At 47.7% G+C, this 23,897-nt stretch overlaps 1 protein-coding gene across 1 annotated transcript; it reads left to right on the top strand.

Moving 5' to 3' along the window:
• Positions 1-6,211: 6,211 nt before the first annotated feature.
• On the top strand, positions 6,212-23,614 carry vmn2r1 (vomeronasal 2, receptor 1; the record flags this gene model as incomplete). The annotated part of the gene is made up of 12 exons (XM_084148556.1): positions 6,212-6,453; positions 7,018-7,309; positions 7,901-8,143; positions 8,328-8,519; positions 8,645-8,964; positions 9,079-9,202; positions 9,464-9,691; positions 13,444-13,567; positions 13,800-13,960; positions 14,302-14,497; positions 14,829-15,273; positions 23,305-23,614. The coding sequence occupies 12 exons, from the start codon at positions 6,212-6,214 to the stop codon at positions 23,612-23,614; spliced, it is 2,877 nt and encodes a 958-aa protein (XP_084004682.1).
• Between the last annotated feature and the right edge of the window lie 283 nt (positions 23,615-23,897).

Raw genomic sequence — 23,897 nt, 5'->3', positions numbered from 1 at the left:
CATAAGTATTCAGACACTTTCCTCAGTACTTTGTTGAAGCACCTTTGGCAGCGATTACAGCCTAGAGTCTTCTTGGGTATGATGGGGAGTGTCGCTGCACAGCTATTTTCAGCTCTCTCCAGAGATGTTCAATCGGGTTCAAGTCCGGGCTCTGGCTGGGCCACTCAAGGACATTCAGAGACTTGTCCCGAAGCCACTCCTGTTTTGTCTTGGCTGTGTGCTTAGGATCGTTGTCCTGTTGGAAGGTGAACCTTCGCCCCAGTCTGAGGTCCTGAGTGCTCTGGAGCAGGTTTTCATCAAGGATCTCTTTGTACTTTGCTGCGTTCATCTTTGCCTCAATCCTGACTAGTCTCCCAGTCCCTGCCATTGAAAAACATCCCCACAGCATGATGCTGCCACCATGCTTCACCGTAGGGATGGTTCCAGGTTTCCTCCAGACCTGATTTTTGGCATTCAGGCTTAAAAGTCGTACTCACATCGGCTACGGAGAGCATGATCACACAGTCATCCGCAACAGCTGGTGCTCTCATACATGCTTCAGTGTTGCTTGCCTCGAAGCGAGCAGTGGTTTAGCTCGTCTGGAAGTATTGTGTCACTGGGCAGCTCGCAGCTGTGCTTCCCTTTGTAGTCTGTAATAGTTTTCAAGCCCTGCCACATCCGACGAGCGTCAGAGCCGGTGTAGTACGATTCAATCTTAGTCCTGTATTGACTCTTTGCCTGTTTGATGGTTCATCGGAGGGCATAGCGGGATTTCTTATAAGCGTCCGGGTTAGTGTCCCGCTCCTTGAAAGCGGCAGCTCTGCCCTTTAGCTCAGTGCGGATGTTTCCTGTAATCCATGGCTTCTGGTTGGGGTATGTACGTACGGTCACTGTGGGGACGACATCATCGATGCACTTATTGATGAAGCCAGTGACTGATGTGGTGTACTCCTCAATGCTATCTGAAGAATCCCGGAACAGTTCCAGTCTGTGCTAGCAAAACAGTCCTGTAGCTTAGCATCTGCGTCATCTGACCACTTTTTTATTAACCGAGTGACTGGTGCTTCCTGCTTTAGTTTTTGCTTATAAGCAGGAATCAGGAGGATAGAGTTATGGTCAGATTTGCCAAATGGAGGGCGAGGGAGAGCTTTGTATGCGTCTCTGTGTGTGGAGTAAAGGTGGTCTAGAGTTTTTATTTTCCTCTGGTTGCACATTTAACATGCTGGTAGAAATTAGGTAGAACGGATTTAAGTTTCCCTGCATTAAAGTCCCCGGCCACTAGGAGCGCTGCCTCTGGATGAGCGTTTTCCTGTTCACTTATGGCCTTATACAGCTCATTCAGTGCAATCTTAATACCAGCATTGGTTTGTGGTGGTAAATAGACAGCTATGAAAAATATAGATGAAAATTATCCTGGTAAATAGTGTGGTCTACAGCTTATCATAAGACACTCTACCTCAGGCGAGCAAAACCTAGAGACTTCCTTAGTATTTGATTTTGTGCACCAGCTGTTGTTTACAAATATACACAGACCGCCACCCCTTGTCTTACCGGAGTCAGCCGTTCTATCCTGCCGATGTAGCGTATAGCCCGCTAGCTGTATGTTGTCCATGTCGTCGTTCAGCCACGACTCAGTGAAACATAAGATATTACAGTTTTTAATGTCCCGTTGGTAGGATAACCGTAATCTTAGGTCATCCAATTTATTCTCAAATGATTGAAGATTGGCTAATAGGATTGATGGGAGAGGCAGTTTACTCACTCGCCGTCGGATCCTTACAAGGCACCCCGACCTACGTCCACGATATCTCTGTCTCTTTCTCATGCGAATGACAGGGATTTGGGCCTTGTCGGGTGTCTGTAGGATATCCTTCGCGGCCGCCTCGTTGAAGAATAAGTATTCGTCCAATACGAGGTGAGTAATCGCTGTCCTGATATCCAGAAGCTCTTTTTGGTTATAAGAGACGATGGCAGAAACATTATGTACAAAATAAATTACAAATAACACGGAAAAACACACATAATAGTACAATTGGTTAGAGGGCTGTAAAGCGGCAGCCATCTTCTCCGGCGCCATCCAGTGTCATAATTTGGTTGTAATCCAGAGTGGTTAGAAAATGTATCTAGATCCTCCATGAGGCTGTGGAGGGATCCAAATTGTGGATTTAAAAGAAAACATGAATCATCAGCGTACAATGACACCTTTGTTTTTAAGCCCTGGATTTCTAATCCCTTGATATTATTGTTGGATCTGATTTTAATAGCTAACATTTCGATGGCCATAATAAATAGATATGCCGATAGTGGACAACCTTGTTTTACTCCTCTTGACAGTTTAATACTTTCTGAGAAGTAACCATTATTTACTGTTTTACACCTAGGGTTACTATACATAACGTTAACCCGTTATATAAGAGATTCTCCTAAATTGAAATATTCCAGCCATTTATATATACATTTCAGTCGTACTTTATCAAAAGCCTTTTCAAAGTCCGCTATGAATAGCAGGCCTGGTTTCCCAGATTTTTCATAGTGTTCTATTGTTTCCAGTACTTGTCTTATATTATCTCCAAGGTATCGCCCATGTAAAAAACCTGTCTGATTAGAATTAATAATATCCGACAATACCTTTTTAAGTCTATGCGCTATGCATTTTGCTAGAATGTTTGCATCACAACACTGAGGTGTAAGGGGCCTCCAATTTTTTTAAATGGACTGGATCTTTATATTTACTGTTTCACTAATAATTAAATCAGACCTTGTTGAGTGTCTGTTGTGACCATTTTCCCAAGCATCTCTGTGCAGCCAGACCTTTGATTTATTTTGTGCCACCAGGGCCACAATAATTTGCCCCCTCTCTGAATGTCTGAGTGTGACCCCCTCCCCATGGGTTACTGCAGCCAATGTTGCCAGCACTGCCACTACCTGGGTGGGGGCACCCCACCGGAATTCCCACCGGCTAGGTACAAGGTCGTCAAGGTTCTCATTAGCAGCTTGGAGAAATTCCTTGTATATATTATGCTCACCCATCAGGGGGGCTTTGGCTTGAGGGGGGCTCAGAAACTTGAGGGGGCGGTGCTGCTTTAGTGGGTCTCTGATCGCATTCATCTTTCTGTTTTGGCTGGGTATAGGCTACTTACAGTAGGCCCATTAAACAGATAAGGACTTCTCCTTAGTGTATGGGTCGCTCAGGTGGGTGTCTAAGGTATAGGGTTGGGGACCGTTCCATCATGATAGGACAATAAATAAACTATATAATTTATTTTATCTATTATATCTCCACAAAATTGAAAGCCTATGGTCTTTATTAATACAACCATTACACAGGCGGTTCCATGGGAAAAAAAACGGGCCCGCCTATAGAAATCAAATGCCTGTCCAACTGCTTCCGTTCTGGCACCGGCTCTGCTCTCCAAGACCCAGGTTCAGTGGCCATTTTAGCATGTAAATCTAGGTGGAACAAACAAACAAACAAATTTGGGGATGCATGCCAGCAAAGCCACTACACAACACTAAACAATACATTCATTGCACTACACAACACTAAACAATACATTCATTGAACCACACAACACTAAACAATACATTCATTGAACTAAACAATACATTCATTGCACTATAACAGTGACAAACGGTGTCCACAAACTGTTAGGGCCTACTTAAAGGAGTCCCAACAGCAGTCCCAAAACCTTACCACTGCTACACCTGGCTATCAGCAGAGCCTTGTCTGGCAGCGAAACAGTTCATTCAGCCTCATTTACTGCCTTTTAAAAAAACATAGCTGATATGGCTGACTTGCTTAAACAAATGTGGTTTCTGCTGACAATTGAGATGTACAAACTATGGCATAAGGGGACGACGAGCGTATCAGAGGCAATCTGTAATTTCGATTAAGACATTAATGAGCAAGCTAGGACGGACGTAGTCAATATAACTATTTGTTTAGCACTTTTGAAATGTACAGCGACAGAATTCAGAGCATGGGCCGTTCTTACAGTATTCTCCCTGTACTCCAAGTCAGAACTGTAGGATAAATAAAGGGGGCATATAAGCAGACAATGAAAGCTCTTACAATATTCAATGATTACATTTCTCTAAAACAGGTTATAGGCTACATGTGTACCACCAAGTCAGAACATTAGGTGAAATTAAGAGGGGAAAATAGACCAAATTATTAGGGTGAGGCACATGGGCTATAAACAGCTTACTACACAACATACACTTAGTATTACTTTCTTAGCTACAGTATACATATTTCCCTGGCATATTACATCATTTATGCAGCAGCATACAATACATTTTTGGACTCACCTTGTTGTGCTCACTTGAACAGGAAGGTGGCGCGACGGTCCTTCGTGGGCTAAGTTTGTCATCAAATTTGTCTGGCATTCTCTGGATTTATGGTGCTTTCAAGACAACTGGGAACTCTGAAAAAAACAGGGTTGAATCATGACGTCAGTGATCTTCAGGTCAGAGCTCTAGAAAGAGGCCAGAGTTCCCGACTTACAAATTCCGAGTTGGATGACCATTCAAAACGTATTTTGCCAGTCGGAGCTCGTTTTATCTGTAATTTCTCTTCATATGTCAAGGATTAAAAAGGATTTGCCAGTAGATTGTCGACTTGATTCATGATAATGACAGCTAGCTAAGGTTTTGAAAGTATGATGTTGACATGATCAGTCCAATCAAAGCTACTGTAGATATAACGTGATTTGACATTATATTTATCTGTGGCCAATGACCTTGAGCTTTCTTGGATGGGCACTTCTAATGCAACGCCAGGGTTGTGGGTTCGATTCCCACGGGGGGCCAGTATAAAAAAAAAATGTATTCACTAACTGTAAGTCGCTCTGGATAAGAGCGTCTGCTAAATGACTAAAATGTAAATGTAAATGTAACTCTATGGCAAGGGGCTTGAATTTTCGAGCTCTACACTTAGATTTGGCAGTGATGTAGTGTCCCCATGAGTGACAGAACACTGAGCCAATCATGGCGCAACTAGAGAACATTACCACCACTATGCTCCGTATTTTCCGCTGGCTGAAACACTTGCATTTTGGAGCTGCCTTACTCAAGAAAGCAAAAAATAGACCATGTTTGAATGGAGGCTTTATTAACTCAATGAATATATATATATATATATATATATATATATATATATATATATTTCATTGTTTGCAAACTGATATGTGACACTTATTAATGCCAAAATAACATGTAAAACAGACAAGCCCACCTGCGCTGAATGAGGAGTCTCAACTGCCTAGGCTGGAGACTATTGGTTTGAATGTTGCTTATGAAGATACATTTTCAGAACAGAAAAACATGCCCTGCCTATCTAAGCCTACTTCATTAAATATGTATTGTAATGGTGTGCTTTTTTATTTCAATAAATTATACATTTGGGTCAATAAACTTTCAGTAGGCTTAAAGTGTCAACTCCAGAAGCTACCTGTTTGTGCAAACCGAACACCGCCAGCGATCCTGTCCCACGGCGGGGGCTCAGGTGTAACTCTCCTCTCCCCGATGATTGACGGACAAGTGTCGACAAGCTCAGACTCACTGCAGCAAGAGACCCAGAGGACGCTTCGGAATAAACGATACAGTATCCGAGGTAATTGCTGAGCATTAGGGCCAATGTCCCGTGAGTGCTCGTGCAAATCGCCACATGCTACTGCCAATTAAATTAGAGCCCGTGGCGCTTTGTGTTATGTCGTTAACATGAAAATAGACAGACATTCACATGCCAGGTAATTAACTGGTGCTTTATTTTAAATTTGTCAACTCATCATTACGCATCGCACTTTACACAAGGTTATTTAGCCTACACTTCTACTGTCATGTCTCCTTAATTTATAACTTTATAATTTTGATTAGAAGGCCAAAAATTATATTATAAAGTAATGCAAGCGACACAAAACATATTAAAACACTAAGGTGCATATAGCCTAGGCCTATACTCTGCTTAGTTATTTGTATTACACAAATTAAATGTCATTATTTTTCATTTATTTTATTTATTACAGTCAATAATTTCCATAACCTATGAACCTCAACAGCCCTTGTGCTTATCTCATGTCTCCGTGAGGAGGCTGTTTTGTCAGGTTGTCTTATGCAACACGGCCGATGTTCATCCCCTGAGGTTTGGCGGAGGCACCTGTTTGTGTTCTGATGCTGTTTCTTCAGAGCCTGTGACTGTGAACACGGCTACTTTATACCACACATTCACATCATGGATGTTACTGGATTCAATTGGAAATACCGGTTACTGTGTGGACTATGTGCTTTTCTCAACTTTTACGCGTCTGTCTCGGCGGAGTCCAGCTGTAAATTGAAGGCCAAGTTTAACCTGAGCGGGTACAGGAACGTGGAGAAGAAAAAGGTGGTCGTGGGAGGGATGTTTCCCGTTCACCGCCGCGTCGCCTCAGTCAATACCAACAGCTCCTCAGTGCCGGTGTCCCAGGGATGTGAGGGGTGAGTACCGGTGAATATTACTGTCATGGGATACAATTACATTATATTACTCAGGAGTTTAAAGCATTTAAACTGGATTGAGAGATGGAGAAAATTAAGGTGGGAATGTGGGAACATTTTCGAAATTATAATAAATTAGCCCTATTGTATTTCAAATATTATGCGAATACAATTTAGAACTAGAACATTCTGGGAATTGCTTCTCTACTGAGTCGCCCCCTCCTCCTCCCCTCAAGGTCCTGCTCCCTCATCCAATCTGTTACTCAACAATCACCATCATCCCTAAACTCTCCCTTCAGCCCCATAGACCTGTGCTTCTCCTATATTAGCCCATAAACTACATGATGATGATTTGGGCTTGTCATTCCACCAATATTGTGATCTTTGTCGTCCTCTAGTGGCGGTTTAATGCAACTTTACTACATTTGATCATATATTGCAGAAACAGTACTATTCGAGATGGCTTAAAAGTAATGTCAGGATTCTACTACTAGTACTATTACTATTTCTAACTATTTCCCTTCATCTTCACTACTACCATCATCATCATCACCTCTCATCCAGATTTAACTTCCGGACGTTCCGTTGGACTCAGACGATGCTCTTCGCCATTGATGAGATCAACAAGCGGAGAGACCTTCTCCCTGATACAGACCTGGGCTATGTCATCTATGACTCCTGCTTCACCATCTCCAAGGCTGTGGAGGGCACCCTCACCTACCTGACAGGGCAGGAAGAGGCCGTGCCCAACTACCGCTGTGGCACAGGGGCGCCCCTGGCCGCTCTGGTGGGGGCTGGGGGGTCAGACCTGTCCATCGCCACCGCACGCATACTGGGACTCTACTATTTCCCCCAGGTATCTCTTTCCATCTACATACCCTCATATTAATACATGTACTCTCCTCTTCACTACAGTTCCTATATCTACCTAGGTGCAGTGTGGCCTAATCTAGTGCCCTTTTTCCTCTCCCTCTTCCCTCCCTCTCTCCTCCCTCTCTCTCCCTCTCTTTCCTCCCTCTCTCCTCCCTCTCTCCTCCCTCTCTCCTCCCTCTCTCTCTCTCTCTCCCTCCCTCTCTCTCTCTCTCTCTCTCCCTCTCTCTCTCCCCCTCTCTACTCCATCTCTCTCCCTCTCTCCCCCCTCTCTCCTCCCTCTCTCTCTCTCCCTCTCTCTCTCCTCCCTCTCTCCCTCTCTCTCCCCCTCTCTACTCCCTCTCTCTCTCCCTCTCTCTCCCTCTCTCTCTCTCTCCTCCCTCTCTCCCTCTCTCTCCCTCTCTCTCTCCTCCCTCTCTCTCTCTCTCTCTCTCTCTCTCTCTCTCTCCCTCTCTCTCCTCCCTCTCTCTCTCTCCCTCTCTCTCCCTCCCTCTCTCCTCCCTCTCTCTCCCCCTCTCTACTCCCTCTCTCACCCTCTCTCCTCCCTCCCTCTCTCTCCCTCGCTCCTCGTCTTTAGGTGAGTTACTCGTCGTCCTGCTCTGTGTTGGACAGTAAGTTCCAGTTCCCCACCTTTCTGAGGACCATCCCTAACGACGTCTACCAGTCTGAGGCAATGGCCCGCCTGGTGCTTCACTTCGGCTGGACCTGGGTGGGAACCATCGCCGCGGACGACGACTATGGGAAGTATGGCATCAAGGCCTTCAAGGAACAGGTGGAGGAGGCTGGGGTCTGCATCTCCTTCTCTGAGACCCTGCCCAAGGTGACCGGTGACTGTTTCCATTATATCACAGCCCTCAATGTCTCTGTCTCTCTCAGTTTCTGCCTCTCTTCTCTCTCTTCTTCCCTCTCGTTCCCTCTATTTCTCTCCATCAATTTGCTTGTACCATAAACAAGTGAATAAAGTTTTGGAACCCCTCCTCCCTCCTGTTTTCTGTCCTGTGTAGGTGAGCGCTCCAGAGGACATCCGGCGTATTGTGAAGACGGTGGTGGAGTCGACAGCTAAGATCATTGTGGTGTTCTCCTCTGATGTGGACCTGAGCCCTCTGATCCAGGAGCTGGTCCAACACAATGTCACCAACCGCACCTGGATCGCCAGCGAGGCCTGGGTCACCTCTGCACTCATCAACCAGCCTGGGGTGAGGGGTCAACTAGTGGTTAGGTTCAACCTGTGGTCACAGGGACCATAGAATTAGAGTCAGCAGAGTGACTATTTTTATTCAAAGCGGTGTTCCCTGATATGTTGGGTGTTTTCTGTGTCCAGGTGAGTTCAGTGCTGGGTGGTACCCTGGGATTCGGCCTGAAGCGTGCTGAGATCCCCGGCCTCCAGAGTCACCTGCTGAACATAGACCCCTACGCCAACCCGCTCACCGAGGAATTTTGGGAAACGGCGTTCAACTGCACGCTGGACTACGGCCGGGCTCTGAGGCTGGCGGAAGAAACGGCGGCAGCGGAGCACGGGGGTAACACGACCCTGTCCAGGGCGGTCAGAGGGGTGCCTGAGGGGCTGTGTTCGGGACAGGAGTCCCTGGAGAAACTTAATAATACCTACTCTGACGTGACCCAGCTACGCCTCACATACAGGTAGATATGATGATGATGATGGTGATGGTGGTTGTGATGATACATTGTACATTGTAGTCATTTAGCAGACGCTCTTATCCAGAGCGATGATGATGATGATGTTATGTATTTCAGTGTGTACAAGGCTGTGTACACAGTGGCCCATGCCCTGCATAACATGGAGATCTGTGAGCCTGGCCAGGGGCCCTTCAACAACAACAACAGCTGTGCTGATATCACCAACTTTGAGCCCTGGCAGGTCTCTGTGTGTGTGTGTGTGTGTGTGTGTGTTTGTGTGTGTGCGTGTGTGCGTGTGTGCGTGTGTGCGTGTGTTTGTGTGCGTGTGTGCGTGTGCGTGTGCTTGTGTGTGTGTGTGTATGTGTGCGTGTGCGTGTGTGTGCGTGTGCGTGTGTGTGTGTGTATGTGTGTGTGTGTGTGTGTGTGTGTGTATAATTGTAGTTGCATCTCGGTTGTAACTGCTGTAGGTTTAACATGATCTATCTTCTCCTTTCTCATCTAGTTGATGTATTACCTGAAGAACGTGTGGTTCGACGTCCCCCACACCAAAGAGCCTTTATTCTTTAAGGACGGAGATGTGGACGGCTACTATGACATCATTAACTGGCAGGTGAAAGGTGACGGGGAGGTCTCCTACGTGACGATTGGCCAGTTCAACAGCACAGCAGCCCCAGAGGCCATGATGACCATCAACAACGCCTCAATAGTGTGGAACAATGATGAGCTGGAGGTCAGTGAGATACTGTAGTGAGAGGACAGAGACGGTGGTATGTGTGTACCCCATCTATCTGGCTGTCTCCCTCCCTGTCTATCTGGCTGTCTCCCTCCCTGTCTATCTGGCTGTCTCCCTCCCTGTCTATCTGGCTGTCTCCCTCCCTGTCTATCTGGCTGTCTCCCTCCCTCCCTGTCTGGCTGTCTCCCTCCCTGTCTATCTGGCTGTCTCCCTCCCTGTCTGGCTGTCTCCCTCCCTGTCTATCTGGCTGTCTCCCTCCCTGTCTATCTGGCTGTCTCCCTCCCTGTCTATCTGGCTGTCTCCCTCCCTGTCTGGCTGTCTCCCTCCCTGTCTGACTGTCTCCCTCCCTGTCTGACTGTCTCCCTCCCTGTCTGACTGTCTCCCTCCCTGTCTGACTGTCTCCCTCCCTGTCTATCTGACTGTCTCCCTCCCTGTCTGACTATCTCCCTCCCTGTCTATCTGACTGTCTCCCTCCCTGTCTGACTATCTCCCTCCCTGTCTGACTGTCTCCCTCCCTGTCTATCTGGCTGTCTCCCTCCCTGTCTGACTGTCTCCCTCCCTGTCTGACTGTCTCCCTCCCTGTCTGACTGTCTCCCTCCCTGTCTATCTGACTGTCTCCCTCCCTGTCTGACTATCTCCCTCCCTGTCTGACTGCCTCCCTCCCTGTCTATCTGGCTGTCTCCCTCCCTGTCTATCTGGCTGTCTCCCTCCCTGTCTATCTGGCTGTCTCCCTCCCTGTCTATCTGGCTGTCTCCCTCCCTGTCTATCTGGCTGTCTCCCTCCCTGTCTGGCTGTCTCCCTCCCTGTCTATCTGGCTGTCTCCCTCCCTGTCTATCTGGCTGTCTCCCTCCCTGTCTGGCTGTCTCCCTCCCTGTCTATCTGGCTGTCTCCCTCCCTGTCTGGCTGTCTCCCTCCCTGTCTATCTGGCTGTCTCACTCCCTGTCTGGCTGTCTCCCTCCCTGTCTATCTGGCTGTCTCACTCCCTGTCTGGCTGTCTCCCTCCCTGTCTATCTGGCTGTCTCCCTCCCTGTCTGGCTGTCTCCCTCCCTGTCTATCTGGCTGTCTCACTCCCTGTCTGGCTGTCTCCCTCCCTGTCTATCTGGCTGTCTCACTCCCTGTCTGGCTGTCTCCCTCCCTGTCTATCTGGCTGTCTCCCTCCCTATCTGTCTGACTGTCTCCCTCCCTATCTATCTGACTGTCTCCCTCCCTGTCTGACCTTCTCCCTCCCTATCTACATGACTGTCTCCCTCCCTGTCTGACTGTCTCCCTCCCTGTCTATCTGGCTGTCTCCCTCCCTATCTGTCTGACTGTCTCCCTCCCTATCTATCTGACTGTCTCCCTCCCTGTCTGACCTTCTCCCTCCCTATCTACCTGACTGTCTCCCTCCCTGTCTTACTGTCTCCCTCCCTGTCTATCTGGCTGTCTCCCTCCCTATCTGTCTGACTGTCTCCCTCCCTATCTATCTGACTGTCTCCCTCCCTGTCTGACCTTCTCCCTCCCTATCTACCTGACTGTCTCCCTCCCTGTCTGACTGTCTCCCTCCCTGTCTGACCTTCTCCCTCCCTATCTACCTGACTGTCTCCCTCCCTGTCTATCTGGCTGTCTCCCTCCCTATCTGTCTGACTGTCTCCCTCCCTATCTATCTGACTCTCTCCCTCCCTGTCTGACCTTCTCCCTCCCTATCTACCTGACTGTCTCCCTCCCTATCTGACTGACTCCCTCCCTGTCTGACCTTCTCCCTCCCTATCTACCTGACTGTCTCCCTCCCTCCCTGTCTGACTGCCTCCCTCCCTGTCTATCTCCCTCCCTGTCTGACTGTCTCCCTCCCTGTCTATCTGGCTGTCTCCCTCCCTGTCTGACTGTCTCCCTCCCTGTCTGACTGTCTCCCTCTCTGTCTATCTGTCTGTCTCCCTTCCTGTCTATCTGTCTGTCTCCGTCCCTGTCTATCTGTCTGTCTCCCTCCCTGTCTATCTGTCTGTCTCCCTCCCTGTCTATCTGTCTATCTCCCTCCCTGTCTATCTGTCTGCCTCTCTCCCTGTCTATCTGTCTGCCTCTCTCCCTGTCTATCTGTCTGCCTCTCTCCCTGTCTATCTGACTGCCTCCCTCCCTGTCTATCTGACTGTCTCCCTCCCTATCTGACTGCCTCCCTCCCTGTCTGACTGCCTCCCTCCCTGTCTGACTGTCTCCCTCCCCATCTATCTGACTGTCTCTCTCCCTGTCTATCTGGCTGTCTCTCTCCCTGTCTATCTGGCTGTCTCCCTCCCTGTCTATCTGACTGTCTCCCTCCATATCTGACTGCCTCCCTCCCTGTCTAACTGCCTCCCTCCCTGTCTGACTGTCTCCCTCCCCATCTATCTGACTGTCTCCCTCCCTGTCTATATGACTTTCTCCCTCCCTGTCTATCTGGCTGTCTCCCTCCCTGTCTATCTGACTGTCTCCCTCGCTGTCTATCTGACTCTCCCTCCCTGTCTATCTGACTGTCTCTCTCCCTGTCTATCTGGCTGTCTCCCTCCCTGTCTATCTGACTGTCTCCCTCCCTATCTATCTGCTGTCTCCCTCCCTATCTATCTGACTGTCTCCCTCCCTGTCTATCTGACTGTCTCCCTCCCTATCTATCTAACTGTCTCACTCCCTATCTACCTGACTGTCTCCCTCCCCATCTATCTGGCTGTCTCCCTCCCTGTCTATCTGACTGTCTCCCTCCCTATCTACCTGACTGTCTTCCTCCCTATCTATTTACCTGTCTCCCTCCCTGTCTGACTGTCTCCCTCACTATCTGACTGTCTCCCTCCCTGTCTATCTAACTGTCTCCCTCCCTATCTGACTGTCTCCCTCCCTGTCTATCTGACTATCTCCCACCTGTCTATCTGACTGTCTATCTGACTGGCTCCCTCCCTGTCTATCTGACTTCTCCCTCCCTGTCTATCTGACTGTCTCCCTCCCTATCTGACTGACTCCCTCCCTGTCTGACAGACTCCCTCCCTGTCTATCTGACTGTCTCTCTCCCTGTCTATCTGGCTGTCTCCCTCCCTGTCTATCTGACTGTCTCCCTTCCTGTCTATTTGACCGTCTCCCTCCCTGTCTATTTGACTGTCTCCCTCCCTGTCTATCTGACTGTCTCTCTCCCTGTCTACCTGTCTGTCTCCCTCCCTGTCTATCTGACTGTCTCCCTATCTGTCTATTTGACCGACTCCCTCCCTGTCTATCTGACTGTCTCCCTCCCTGTCTATCTGACTCTCTCCCTCCCTGTCTATCTGACTGTCTCCCTCCCTGTCTATCTGACTCTCTCCCTCCCTGTCTATCTGACTGTCTCCCTCCCTGTCTATCTGACTCTCCCTCGCTGTCTGACTGACTGTCTCCCTCCCTGTCTATCTGACTGTCTCCCTCCCTGTCTGACTGTCTCCCTCCCTGTCTGACTGTCTCCCTCCCTGTCTATCTGTCTGTCTCCCTTCCTGTCTATCTGTCTGTCTCCCTCCCTGTCTATCTGTCTGCCTCTCTCCCTGTCTATCTGTCTGCCTCTCTCCCTGTCTATCTGACTGCCTCCCTCCCTGTCTATCTGTCTGCCTCTCTCCCTGTCTATCTGTCTGCCTCTCTCCCTGTCTATCTGTCTGCCTCTCTCCCTGTCTATCTGACTGTCTCCCTCCCTGTCTGACTGCCTCCCTCCCTGTCTGACTGTCTCCCTCCCTGTCTGACTGCCTCCCTCCCTGTCTATATGACTGTCTCCCTCCTGTCTATCTGTCTCCCATCAGACTCCGAGGTCAGTGTGCAGTGAGAGCTGCCAGCCTGGTACCAGGAAGGGGATCAGGCAGGGGGAGCCCGTCTGCTGCTTTGACTGCATCCCCTGTGCTGACGGAGAGATCAGCAATGTCACAGGTAATGTATTATTGTGTACACCTTGTCAATCCCTAACAGAGCTTTGTCCTTAATACAACTGCCCGTATTTGTGGTCTGCAGCAGAGGTGGTTTTGATTTGAGTCCACAGTTGCTTTGGGTTTTAAATTATATGTAGCTTGAGGGAGTTCTACCTGCTTTGTAGATTGAATCTATGTGTGTGTGTGTGTGAGAGAGACTGACCTGACATCGTCCTCTTCTCTGCCTCTCTCAGATGCCAGGGAGTGTATCCAGTGCACTGAGGACTACTGGTCTAACGCGGCCCGAGACACCTGCGTCCCCAAGACCATAGAGTTCCTGGACTTCAGTGAACCTCTGGGCATCACACTCATGATGATATCAGCCTTTGGAGCGCTGATCACACTGGCTGTGGGGGTGTGTAGCCAAAGGCAGCAACACGTAGTGCTATATTGGGGAATAGGGTGTTATTGGAGATTTGAATGATGGAATTATGAGGCGACATAGTCTCAGTGAATCAGGTAGTGTTCACTGCCATTTATGATAGACATGAAGTGTATCAGGTTTTGGGTCAATTCGTATTGAAGTCACTCAGGAACATTTAATTATACATCTACTCCTTTTCAGTTAATTGAGAAATCATTGAGTATGGAATTTTTTTCCATTTTTGAATTGGAATTTCAGTTTACTACCTGAATTGGGTGACTTCAATTCGAATTGACCCCCAACCCTGGTGTGTGTATAATGTCCTACTCCAGATGGTCTTCCTGGTCAACCTGGGTACTCCTCTGGTGAAGGCCAACGACCCCGTGCTGAGTTTCTCCCTGCTGTTCTCCCTGGTGGTGACGTTCCTCTCCTCCATTGTCTTCCTGGGAGAGCCCCAGGCCTGGAGCTGCATGACCAGCCAGGTGGGCCTGGCCCTGGGGTTTGCCCTCTGCCTCTCCTCCATCATGGGTGGGTAGAAGTAATCTCTCTCTCTCTCTCTCTCTCTCTCTCTCTCTCTCTCTCTCTCTCTCTCTCTCTCTCTCTCTCTCTCTCTCTCTCTCTCTCTGTCTCACTCTCTCTCTCTCTCTCTCTCTCTCTCTCTCTCTCTCTCTCTGTCTCACTCTCTCTCACTCTCTCTCTCTCTCCAAATCCAGACGAATCCTTTAGCGGCTAGTCTAGCCCTTAAGGAATCATTGGCTGTAAGTGACATGATGGATACTCAGTGCCTACAGTAGAGTACAGCTCTTACCACATTGCTCACACAAACCTCCCCTTTAACCTTGATGATGTGTTGTTCTAGGTAAGGCTGCAGTCCTTATGCTCAGGGCCAGGGTTCTGAAGGCTGCCAGGTCCAAGGCCAAAGCCACTGCTAAGGCTGCAGCTCAGGCCGCAGCTCAGGCCGCCGCCGCTGACACCAGCCCTGACGTCATCGTCACCAAAGGCAACATCAACAACAACGATGCTGTAACCACTGGCAACGGCGATGTGGACTCTCTCCGTCCCGCCCACCAGAGGGTCCTGGCTGCCATAGCAACACTGATCCAGGCGGTGGCGTGCACGGTGTGGCTTATCATTATCCCACCGCACCCGGTCAAAAACAGGGCGGCACAGAACATCAAGATCATCCTGGAGTGTGACCAGGGTTCTGTGGTCTTCATCTGCTGTGTCTTCGGCTACGACATCCTGCTGGCCCTGTTGGCCTTCATCTTCTCCTTCATGGCACGCAAACTGGAGGACCACTTCAGGTAGCTAGTCACCTTCATGGCACGCAAACTGGAGGACCACTTCAGGTAGCTAAGTCACCTTCATTTCACGTAAAAATGGAGGAGCCCTTCAGGTAGCTAGTCACCTTCATGGTTGTCTCCCATGCAAACTGGAGGACCACTTCAGGTAGCTAAGTCACCTTCATTTCACATAAAATGGAGGAGCCCTTCAGGTAGCTAGTCACCTTCATGGCATGCAAACTGGAGGACCACTTCAGGTAGCTAAGTCACCTTCATTTCACGTAAAAATGGAGGAGCCCTTCAGGTAGCTAGTCACCTTCATGGTTGTCTCCCATGCAAACTGGAGGACCACTTCAGGTAGCTAAGTCACCTTCATGGCATGCAAACTGGATGACTCCTTCAGGTAGCAAGTCACCTTCATGGTTGTCTCCCATGCAAACTGGAGGACCACTTCAGGTAGCTAGTCACCTTCATGGCATGCAAACTGGATGACTCCTTCAGGTAGCAAGTCACCTTCATGGTTGTCTCCCATGCAAACTGGAGGACTCCTTCAGGTAGCTAGTGGACCTGGACGTTACTTAGCTTAGCATTTACATTACATTTACAGTGGGGAAAAAAAGTATTTAGTCAGCCACCAATTGTGCAAGTTCTCCCACTTAAAAAGATGAGAGACGCCTGTAATTTTCATCATAGGTACATGTCAACTATGACAGACAAAATGAGAAAAAAAATCCAGAAAATCACATTGTAGGATTTTTTATGAATTTATTTGCAAATTATGGTGGAAAATAAGTATTTGGTCAATAACAAAAGTTTCTCAATACTTTGTTATATACCCTTTGTTGGCAATGACACAGGTCAAACGTTTTCTGTAAGTCTTCACAAGGTTTTCACACACTGTTGCTGGTATTTTGGCCCATTCCTCCATGCAGATCTCCTCTAGAGCAGTGATGTTTTGGGGCTGTCGCTGGGCAACACAGACTTTCAACTCCCTCCAATGATTTTCTATGGGGTTGAGATCTGGAGACTGGCTAGGCCACTCCAGGACCTTGAAATGCTTCTTACGAAGCCACTCCTTCGTTGCCCGGGCGGTGTGTTTGGGATCATTGTCATGCTGAAAGACCCAGCCACATTTCATTTTCAATGCCCTTGCTGATGGAAGGAGGTTTTCACTCAAAATCTCACGATACATGGCCCCATTCATTCTTTCCTTTACACGGATCAGTCGTCCTGGTCCCTTTTCAGAAAAACAGCCCCAAAGCATGATGTTTCCACCCCCATGCTTCACAGTAGGTATGGTGTTCTTTGGATGCAACTCAGCATTCTTTGTCCTCCAAACACGACGAGTTGAGTTTTTACCAAAAAGTTATATTTTGGTTTCATCTGACCATATGACATTCTCCCAATCCTCTTCTGGATCATCCAAATGCACTCTAGCAAACTTCAGACGGGCCTGGACATGTACTGGCTTAAGCAGGGGGACACGTCTGGCACTGCAGGATTTGAGTCCCTGGCGGCGTAGTGTGTTACTGATGGTAGGCTTTGTTACTTTGGTCCCAGCTCTCTGCAGGTCATTCACTAGGTCCCCCCGTGTGGTTCTGGGATTTTTGCTCACCGTTCTTGTGATCATTTTGACCCCACGGTGTGAGATCTTGCGTGGAGCCCCAGATCGAGGGAGATTATCAGTGGTCTTGTATGTCTTCCATTTCCTAATAATTGCTCCCTCAGTTGATTTCTTCAAACCAAGCTGCTTACCTATTGCAGATTCAGTCTTCCCAGCCTGGTGCAGGTCTACAATTTTGTTTCTGGTGTCCTTTGACAGCTCTTTGGTCTTGGCCATAGTGGAGTTTGGAGTGTGACTGTTTGAGGTTGTGGACAGGTGTCTTTTATACTGATAACAAGTTCAAACATGTGCCATTAATACAGGTAACGAGTGTAGGACAGAGGAGCCTCTTAAAGAAGAAGTTACAGGTCTGTGAGAGCCAGAAATCTTGCTTGTTTGTAGGTGACCAAATACTTATTTTCCACCATAATTTGCAAATAAATTCATTAAAAATCCTACAATGTGATTTTCTGGATTTTTTTTCTCTCAATTTGTCTGTCATAGTTGACGTGTACCTATGATGAAAATTACAGGCCTCTCTCATCTTTTTAAGTGGGAGAACTTGCACAATTGGTGGCTGACTAAATACTTTTTTCCCCCACTGTACGTAATCTTATCCAGAGCGACTCACAAATTGGTGCATTCACCTAATGATAGCCAGTGGGACAACCACTTTACAACTTTTTTTATTTGATTTCTTAAAATAATTTTCTAATTTTTTAATAACTTTTTTTCTAGAGTATATTTTTAATTTTCATTTTTTAAATATATATATATATATATATATATATATATACAGTGGGGAAAAAAAGTATTTAGTCAGCCACCAATTGTGCAAGTTCTCCCACTTAAAAAGATGAGAGAGGCCTGTAATTTTCATCATAGGTACACGTCAACTATGACAGACAAAATGAGAAAAAAAAATCCAGAAAATCACATTGAAGGATTTTTAATGAATTTATTTGCAAATGATGGTGGAAAATAAGTATTTGGTCAATAACAAAAGTTTCTCAATACTTTGTTATATACCCTTTGTTGGCAATGACACAGGTCAAACGTTTTCTGTAAGTCTTCACAAGGTTTTCACACACTGTTGCTGGTATTTTGGCCCATTCCTCCATGCAGATCTCCTCTAGAGCAGTGATGTTTTGGGGCTGTCGCTGGGCAACACAGACTTTCAACTCCCTCCAAAGATTTTCTATGGGGTTGAGATCTGGAGACTGGCTAGGCCACTCCAGGACCTTGAAATGCTTCTTACGAAGCCACTCCTTTGTTGCCCGGGCGGTGTGTTTGGGATCATTGTCATGCTGAAAGACCCAGCCACGTTTCATCTTCAATGCCCTTACTGATGGAAGGAGGTTTTCACTCAACATCTCACGATACATGGCCCCATTCATTCTTTCCTTTACACGGATCAGTCGTCCTGGTCCCTTTGCAGAAAAACAGCCCCAAAGCATGATGTTTCCACCCCCATGCTTCATAGTAGGTATGGTGTTCTTTGGATGCAACTCAGCATTCTTTGTCCTTCAAACACGACGAGTTGAGTTTTTACCAAAAAGTTATATTTTGGTTTCATATGACATTCTCCCAATCCTCTTCTGGATCATCCAAATGCACTCTAGCAAACTTCAGACGGGCCTGGACATGTACTGTCTTAAGCAGGGGGACACGTCTAGCACTGCAGGATTTGAGTCCCTGGCGGCGTAGTGTGTTACTGATGGTAGGCTTTGTTACTTTGGTCCCAGCTCTCTGCAGGTCATTCACTAGGTCCCCCCGTGTGGTTCTGGGATTTTTGCTCACCGTTCTTGTGATCATTTTGACCCCACGGCGTGAGATCTTGCGTGGAACCCCAGATCGAGGGAGATTATCAGTGGTCTTGTATGTCTTCCATTTCCTAATAATTGCTCCCACAGTTGATTTCTTCAAACCAAGATGCTTACCTATTGCAGATTCAGTCTTCCCAGCCTGGTGCAGGTCTACTGTTTTGTTTCTGGTGTCCTTTGACAGCTCTTTGGTCTTGGCCATAGTGGAGTTTGGAGTGTGACTGTTTGAGGTTGTGGACAGGTGTCTTTTATACTGATAACAAGTTCAAACAGGTGCCATTAATACAGGAAACGAGTGGAGGACAGAGGAGCCTCTTAAAGAAGAAGTTACAGGTCTGTGAGAGCTAGAAATCTTGCTTGTTTGTAGGTGACCAAATACTTATTTTCCACCATAATTTGCAAATAAATTCATTAAAAATCCTACAATGTGATTTTCTGGATTTTTTCCCCTCAATTTGTCTGTCATAGTTGACGTGCACTTATGATGAAAATTACAGGCCTCTCTCATCTTTTTAAGTGGGAGAACTTGCACAATTGGTGGCTGACTAAATACTTTTTTTCCCCACTGTATATATATATATATTTTTTATTATTATTTTTATTTATTTTTTATGGGGGGGAGGGGGGTAGACGGATTACTTTCATACTATCCCAGGTATTCCTTAAAGAGGTAGGGTTTCAAGTGTCTCCGGAAGGTGGTAAGTGACTCCGCTGTCCTGGCGTCGTGAGGGTGCGAACAGTTTTGACTGGGCCAGAGGTGGAAGAACGCAATGCCCTCGTTTGGGTGTAGGGACTGATCAGAGCCTGAGGGTAAGGAGGTGCCGTTCCCCTCATAGCTCCGTAGCAGGTTTGGGTGTAGGGACTGATCAGAGCCTGAGGGTAAGGAGGTGCCGTTCCCCTCACAGCTCCGTAGCAGGTTTGGGTGTAGGGACTGATCAGAGCCTGAGGGTAAGGAGGTGCCGTTCCCCTCACAGCTCCGTAGCAGGTTTGGGTGTAGGGACTGATCAGAGCCTGAGGGTAAGGAGGTGCCGTTCCCCTCACAGCTCCGTAGCAGGTTTGGGTGTAGGGACTGATCAGAGCCTGAGGGTAAGGAGGTGCCGTTCCCCTCACAGCTCCGTAGCAGGTTTGGGTGTAGGGACTGATCAGAGCCTGAGGGTAAGGAGGTGCCGTTCCCCTCAGGGTAAGGAGGTGCCGTTCCCCTCAGGGTAAGGAGGTGCCGTTCCCCTCACAGCTCCGTAGCAGGTTAAAGACTTGGCTAGCTGTAGACTAGCAACTTAACTTATCATAACATGTCTTACCATTGCGTAACTTATGATAGCCTATCTAAGGGTGTTTTCACGTATAGTCCTCTTTAAATAACCAATCTCAGTCCTCTTTAAATAACCAATCTCAGTCCTCTTTAAATAACCAATCTCAGTCCTCTTTAAAGTGAACTCTGGGGTAAAAAAAAAATAGCTGAAAATCTCACATCTCTTTGTATTCACACTGCCCTTGCCTTTGAATGAGGACTCAACTCTTTTGCCAATTCACTTAAACTATTTTGTGGACCGAGTTCTCTTTTGCATTCACACAGCTGTGTTTAGAAAGGAACCAAGATCTTTTTCCAACACTTTTACAAAGTGCAGGACAAGCCATTAAATCAGAATGCGTTATCGGACAGCTAGATACACCTACTTACATTTTGGAAGTTAATAGATTGCATTTAGTTAAAATATGAGACATAATAATTGTAATCAGAAGATATTATTAATATGTACATTTTATTGCTAACAGAATAAACAGTAATAGAATAACTGCAGATTAAATAATGCTGTAATTGAAAATTGTCCACCCAAGGTAGGCTACTGCTCCTTTATGAGCTAGAATAGATGTTGTACCCTATGTTGTAATTCTCACCAAAATATATTGTCTTCTCACTATTCAAACCCCACAATCAATAAACTGCTTATGAAGCTCTCTTAGCCCATAGATCACATATTGCAAACAAATAATCTGAACTAAAAACACCACACATTTTGGAATTTCTGTGCGTCCAATCGCTAATCAGTATCCAAAAACAGCACACATTTTTGTGACGGTTTATGTCAGGGGAAACGGTGTTGCAGTAGTCTAGTGTGAGGGGTTATGGCAGTAGTCTAGTGTGAGGGGTTATGGCAGTAGTCTAGTGTGAGGGGTTATGGCAGTAGTCTAGTGTGTGGGGTTATGGCAGGGGAAACGGTGTTGCAGTAGTCTAGTGTGAGGGGTTATGGCAGGGGAAACGGTGTTGCAGTAGTCTAGTGTGTGGGTTTATGGCAGGGGAAACGGTGTTGCAGTAGTCTAGTGTGAGGGGTTATGGCAGTAGTCTAGTGTGTGGGGTTATGGCAGGGGAAACGGTGTTGCAGTAGTCTAGTGTGAGGGGTTATGGCAGGGGAAACGGTGTTGCAGTAGTCTAGTGTGTGGGTTTATGGCAGGGGAAACGGTGTTGCAGTAGTCTAGTGTGTGGGGTTATGTCAGGGGAAACGGTGTTGCAGTAGTCTAGTGTGAGGGGTAATGGCAGGGGAAACGGTGTTGCAGTAGTCTAGTGTGAGGGGTTATGGCAGTAGTCTAGTGTGAGGGGTTATGGCAGGGGAAACGGTGTTGCAGTAGTCTAGTGTGTGGGGTTATGTCAGGGGAAACGGTGTTGCAGTAGTCTAGTGTGAGGGGTTATGGCAGTAGTCTAGTGTGAGGGGTTATGGCAGGGGAAACGGTGTTGCAGTAGTCTAGTGTGTGGGGTTATGTCAGGGGAAACGGTGTTGCAGTAGTCTAGTGTGAGGGGTTATGGCAGTAGTCTAGTGTGTGGGGTTATGGCAGGGGAAACGGTGTTGCAGTAGTCTAGTGTGAGGGGTTATGGCAGGGGAAACGGTGTTGCAGTAGTCTAGTGTGAGGGGTTATGGCAGTAGTCTAGTGTGAGGGGTTATGGCAGTAGTCTAGTGTGTGGGGTTATGGCAGGGGAAACGGTGTTGCAGTAGTCTAGTGTGAGGGGTTATGGCAGTAGTCTAGTGTGATGGGTTATGGCAGTAGTCTAGTGTGAGGGGTTATGGCAGGGGAAACGGTGTTGCAGTAGTCTAGTGTGAGGGGTTATGGCAGTAGTCTAGTGTGAGGGGTTATGGCAGGGGAAACGGTGTTGCAGTAGTCTAGTGTGTGGGGTTATGGCAGGGGAAACGGTGTTGCAGTAGTCTAGTGTGAGGGGTTATGACAGGGGAAACGGTGTGGCAGTAGTCTAGTGTGAGGGGTTATGGCAGGGGAAACGGTGTTGCAGTAGTCTAGTGTGAGGGGTTATGGCAGTAGTCTAGTGTGAGGGGTTATGGCAGTAGTCTAGTGTGAGGGGTTATGGCAGTAGTCTAGTGTGAGGGTTTATGGCAGTAGTCTAGTGTGAGGGGTTATGGCAGTAGTCTAGTGTGAGGGTTTATGGCAGTAGTCTAGTGTGAGGGGTTATGGCAGTAGTCTAGTGTGAGGTGTTATGGCAGTAGTCTAGTGTGAGGGGTTATGGCAGGGGAAACGGTGTTGCAGTAGTCTAGTGTGAGGGGTTATGGCAGGGGAAACGGTGTTGCAGTAGTCTAGTGTGAGGGGTTATGGCAGTAGTCTAGTGTGAGGGGTTATGGCAGTAGTCTAGTGTGAGGGGTTATGGCAGTAGTCTAGTGTGAGGGGTTATGGCAGGGGAAACGGTGTTGCAGTAGTCTAGTGTGAGGGGTTATGGCAGGGGAAACAGTGTTGCAGTAGTCTAGTGTGAGGGGTTATGGCAGGGGAAACGGTGTTGCAGTAGTCTAGTGTGAGGGGTTATGGCAGGGGAAACGGTGTTGCAGTAGTCTAGTGTGAGGGTTTATGGCAGGGGAAACGGTGTTGCAGTAGTCTAGTGTGAGGGGTTATGGCAGGGGAAACGGTGTTGCAGTAGTCTAGTGTGAGGGGTAATGGCAGGGGAAACGGTGTTGCAGTAGTCTAGTGTGAGGGGTTATGACAGGGGAAACAGTGTTGCAGTAGTCTAGTGTGTGGGGTTATGGCAGGGGAAACAGTGTTGCAGTAGTCTAGTGTGTGGGGTTATGGCAGGGGAAACAGTGTTGCAGTAGTCTAGTGTGAGGGGTAATGGCAGGGGAAACAGTGTTGCAGTAGTCTAGTGTGTGGGGTTATGGCAGTAGTCTAGTGTGAGGGGTTATGGCAGGGGAAACAGTGTTGCAGTAGTCTAGTGTGAGGGGTAATGGCAGGGGAAACGGTGTTGCAGTAGTCTAGTGTGAGGGGTTATGGCAGGGGAAACGGTGTTGTAGTAGTCTAGTGTGTGGTGCAGGAATAATGACAAGCAAACCTGGGGAGCTTTGCATTCACATTGTCCTAAAAAAGGGAACCGGACATCGGAATTCAAGCGATCCAAACTTAGAACCCCTCTCGAGATGGTCTCAGATCGATTCACTTCGGGGCCTCTTTTAAGGGGTCTGAGTGCCTTTGGAGTGTTCACACTCCTTTAAAAAAAAATAAGCGAACCGCACTGAGTTCACAAAAATTGTCTGAAAGGTCCAAGTGTGAAAACACCCTTAGAGTTGTCGCGCTCATTTAAATGTCCTTTCTTTTCCTGCTTTAAACCACTTTTTTAAATTGTTTGGGGTTTCTCGATTCCAGCGAGGCCAAGTGCTTGACCTTCGGCATGTTGGTGTTCTTCATTGTGTGGAGCTCCTTCGTCCCTGCCTACCTCAGTACACGTGGTAAGTTCATGGTGGCCGTGCAGATCTTTGCCATCCTGGCGTCCAGCTTCGGCCTGCTAGCCTGCATCTTCCTACCCAAGTGCTACGTCCTGCTGGTCAAGCCCGAGTACAACACAGAGGAAATTATGCAGACGCGTTCCAAGCCACGTGACGGGACCGGGACTGGGACCTCGGCCTCGCTTGCCACGGCGGCCACTGAAGCTACGACGGGCACCGTTGATGATTAGGGTTAGGGAGGGTGCACACGAACACGCACACTATGGGCAGACACGAACACCCACCAGGAGGCACACTAGGGCCAGTGATACGTCGCACTAACTAGGGACGACGCAGCATTTCATTCTGTCACTAGTTTCCTGTGATGTCATTATAATGTATGTCGTTTTTTTTTTACTAATGAGGGGGGAAAGTATTTGATCCCCTGCTGATTTTGTACGTTTGCCCACCGACAAAGAAATGATGGTACGTTTATTTGAACAGGGAGAGACAGAATAACAAACAAAAAAAATC

The sequence above is a fragment of the Coregonus lavaretus genome (assembly GCF_964263955.1).
Source record: "Coregonus lavaretus genome assembly, chromosome: 30".
In the NCBI taxonomy this organism is placed as follows: Eukaryota; Metazoa; Chordata; class Actinopteri; order Salmoniformes; family Salmonidae; genus Coregonus; species Coregonus lavaretus.
Note: the sequence above shows the minus strand (reverse complement) of the source record. Positions and strands in the feature narration are given on the sequence as shown.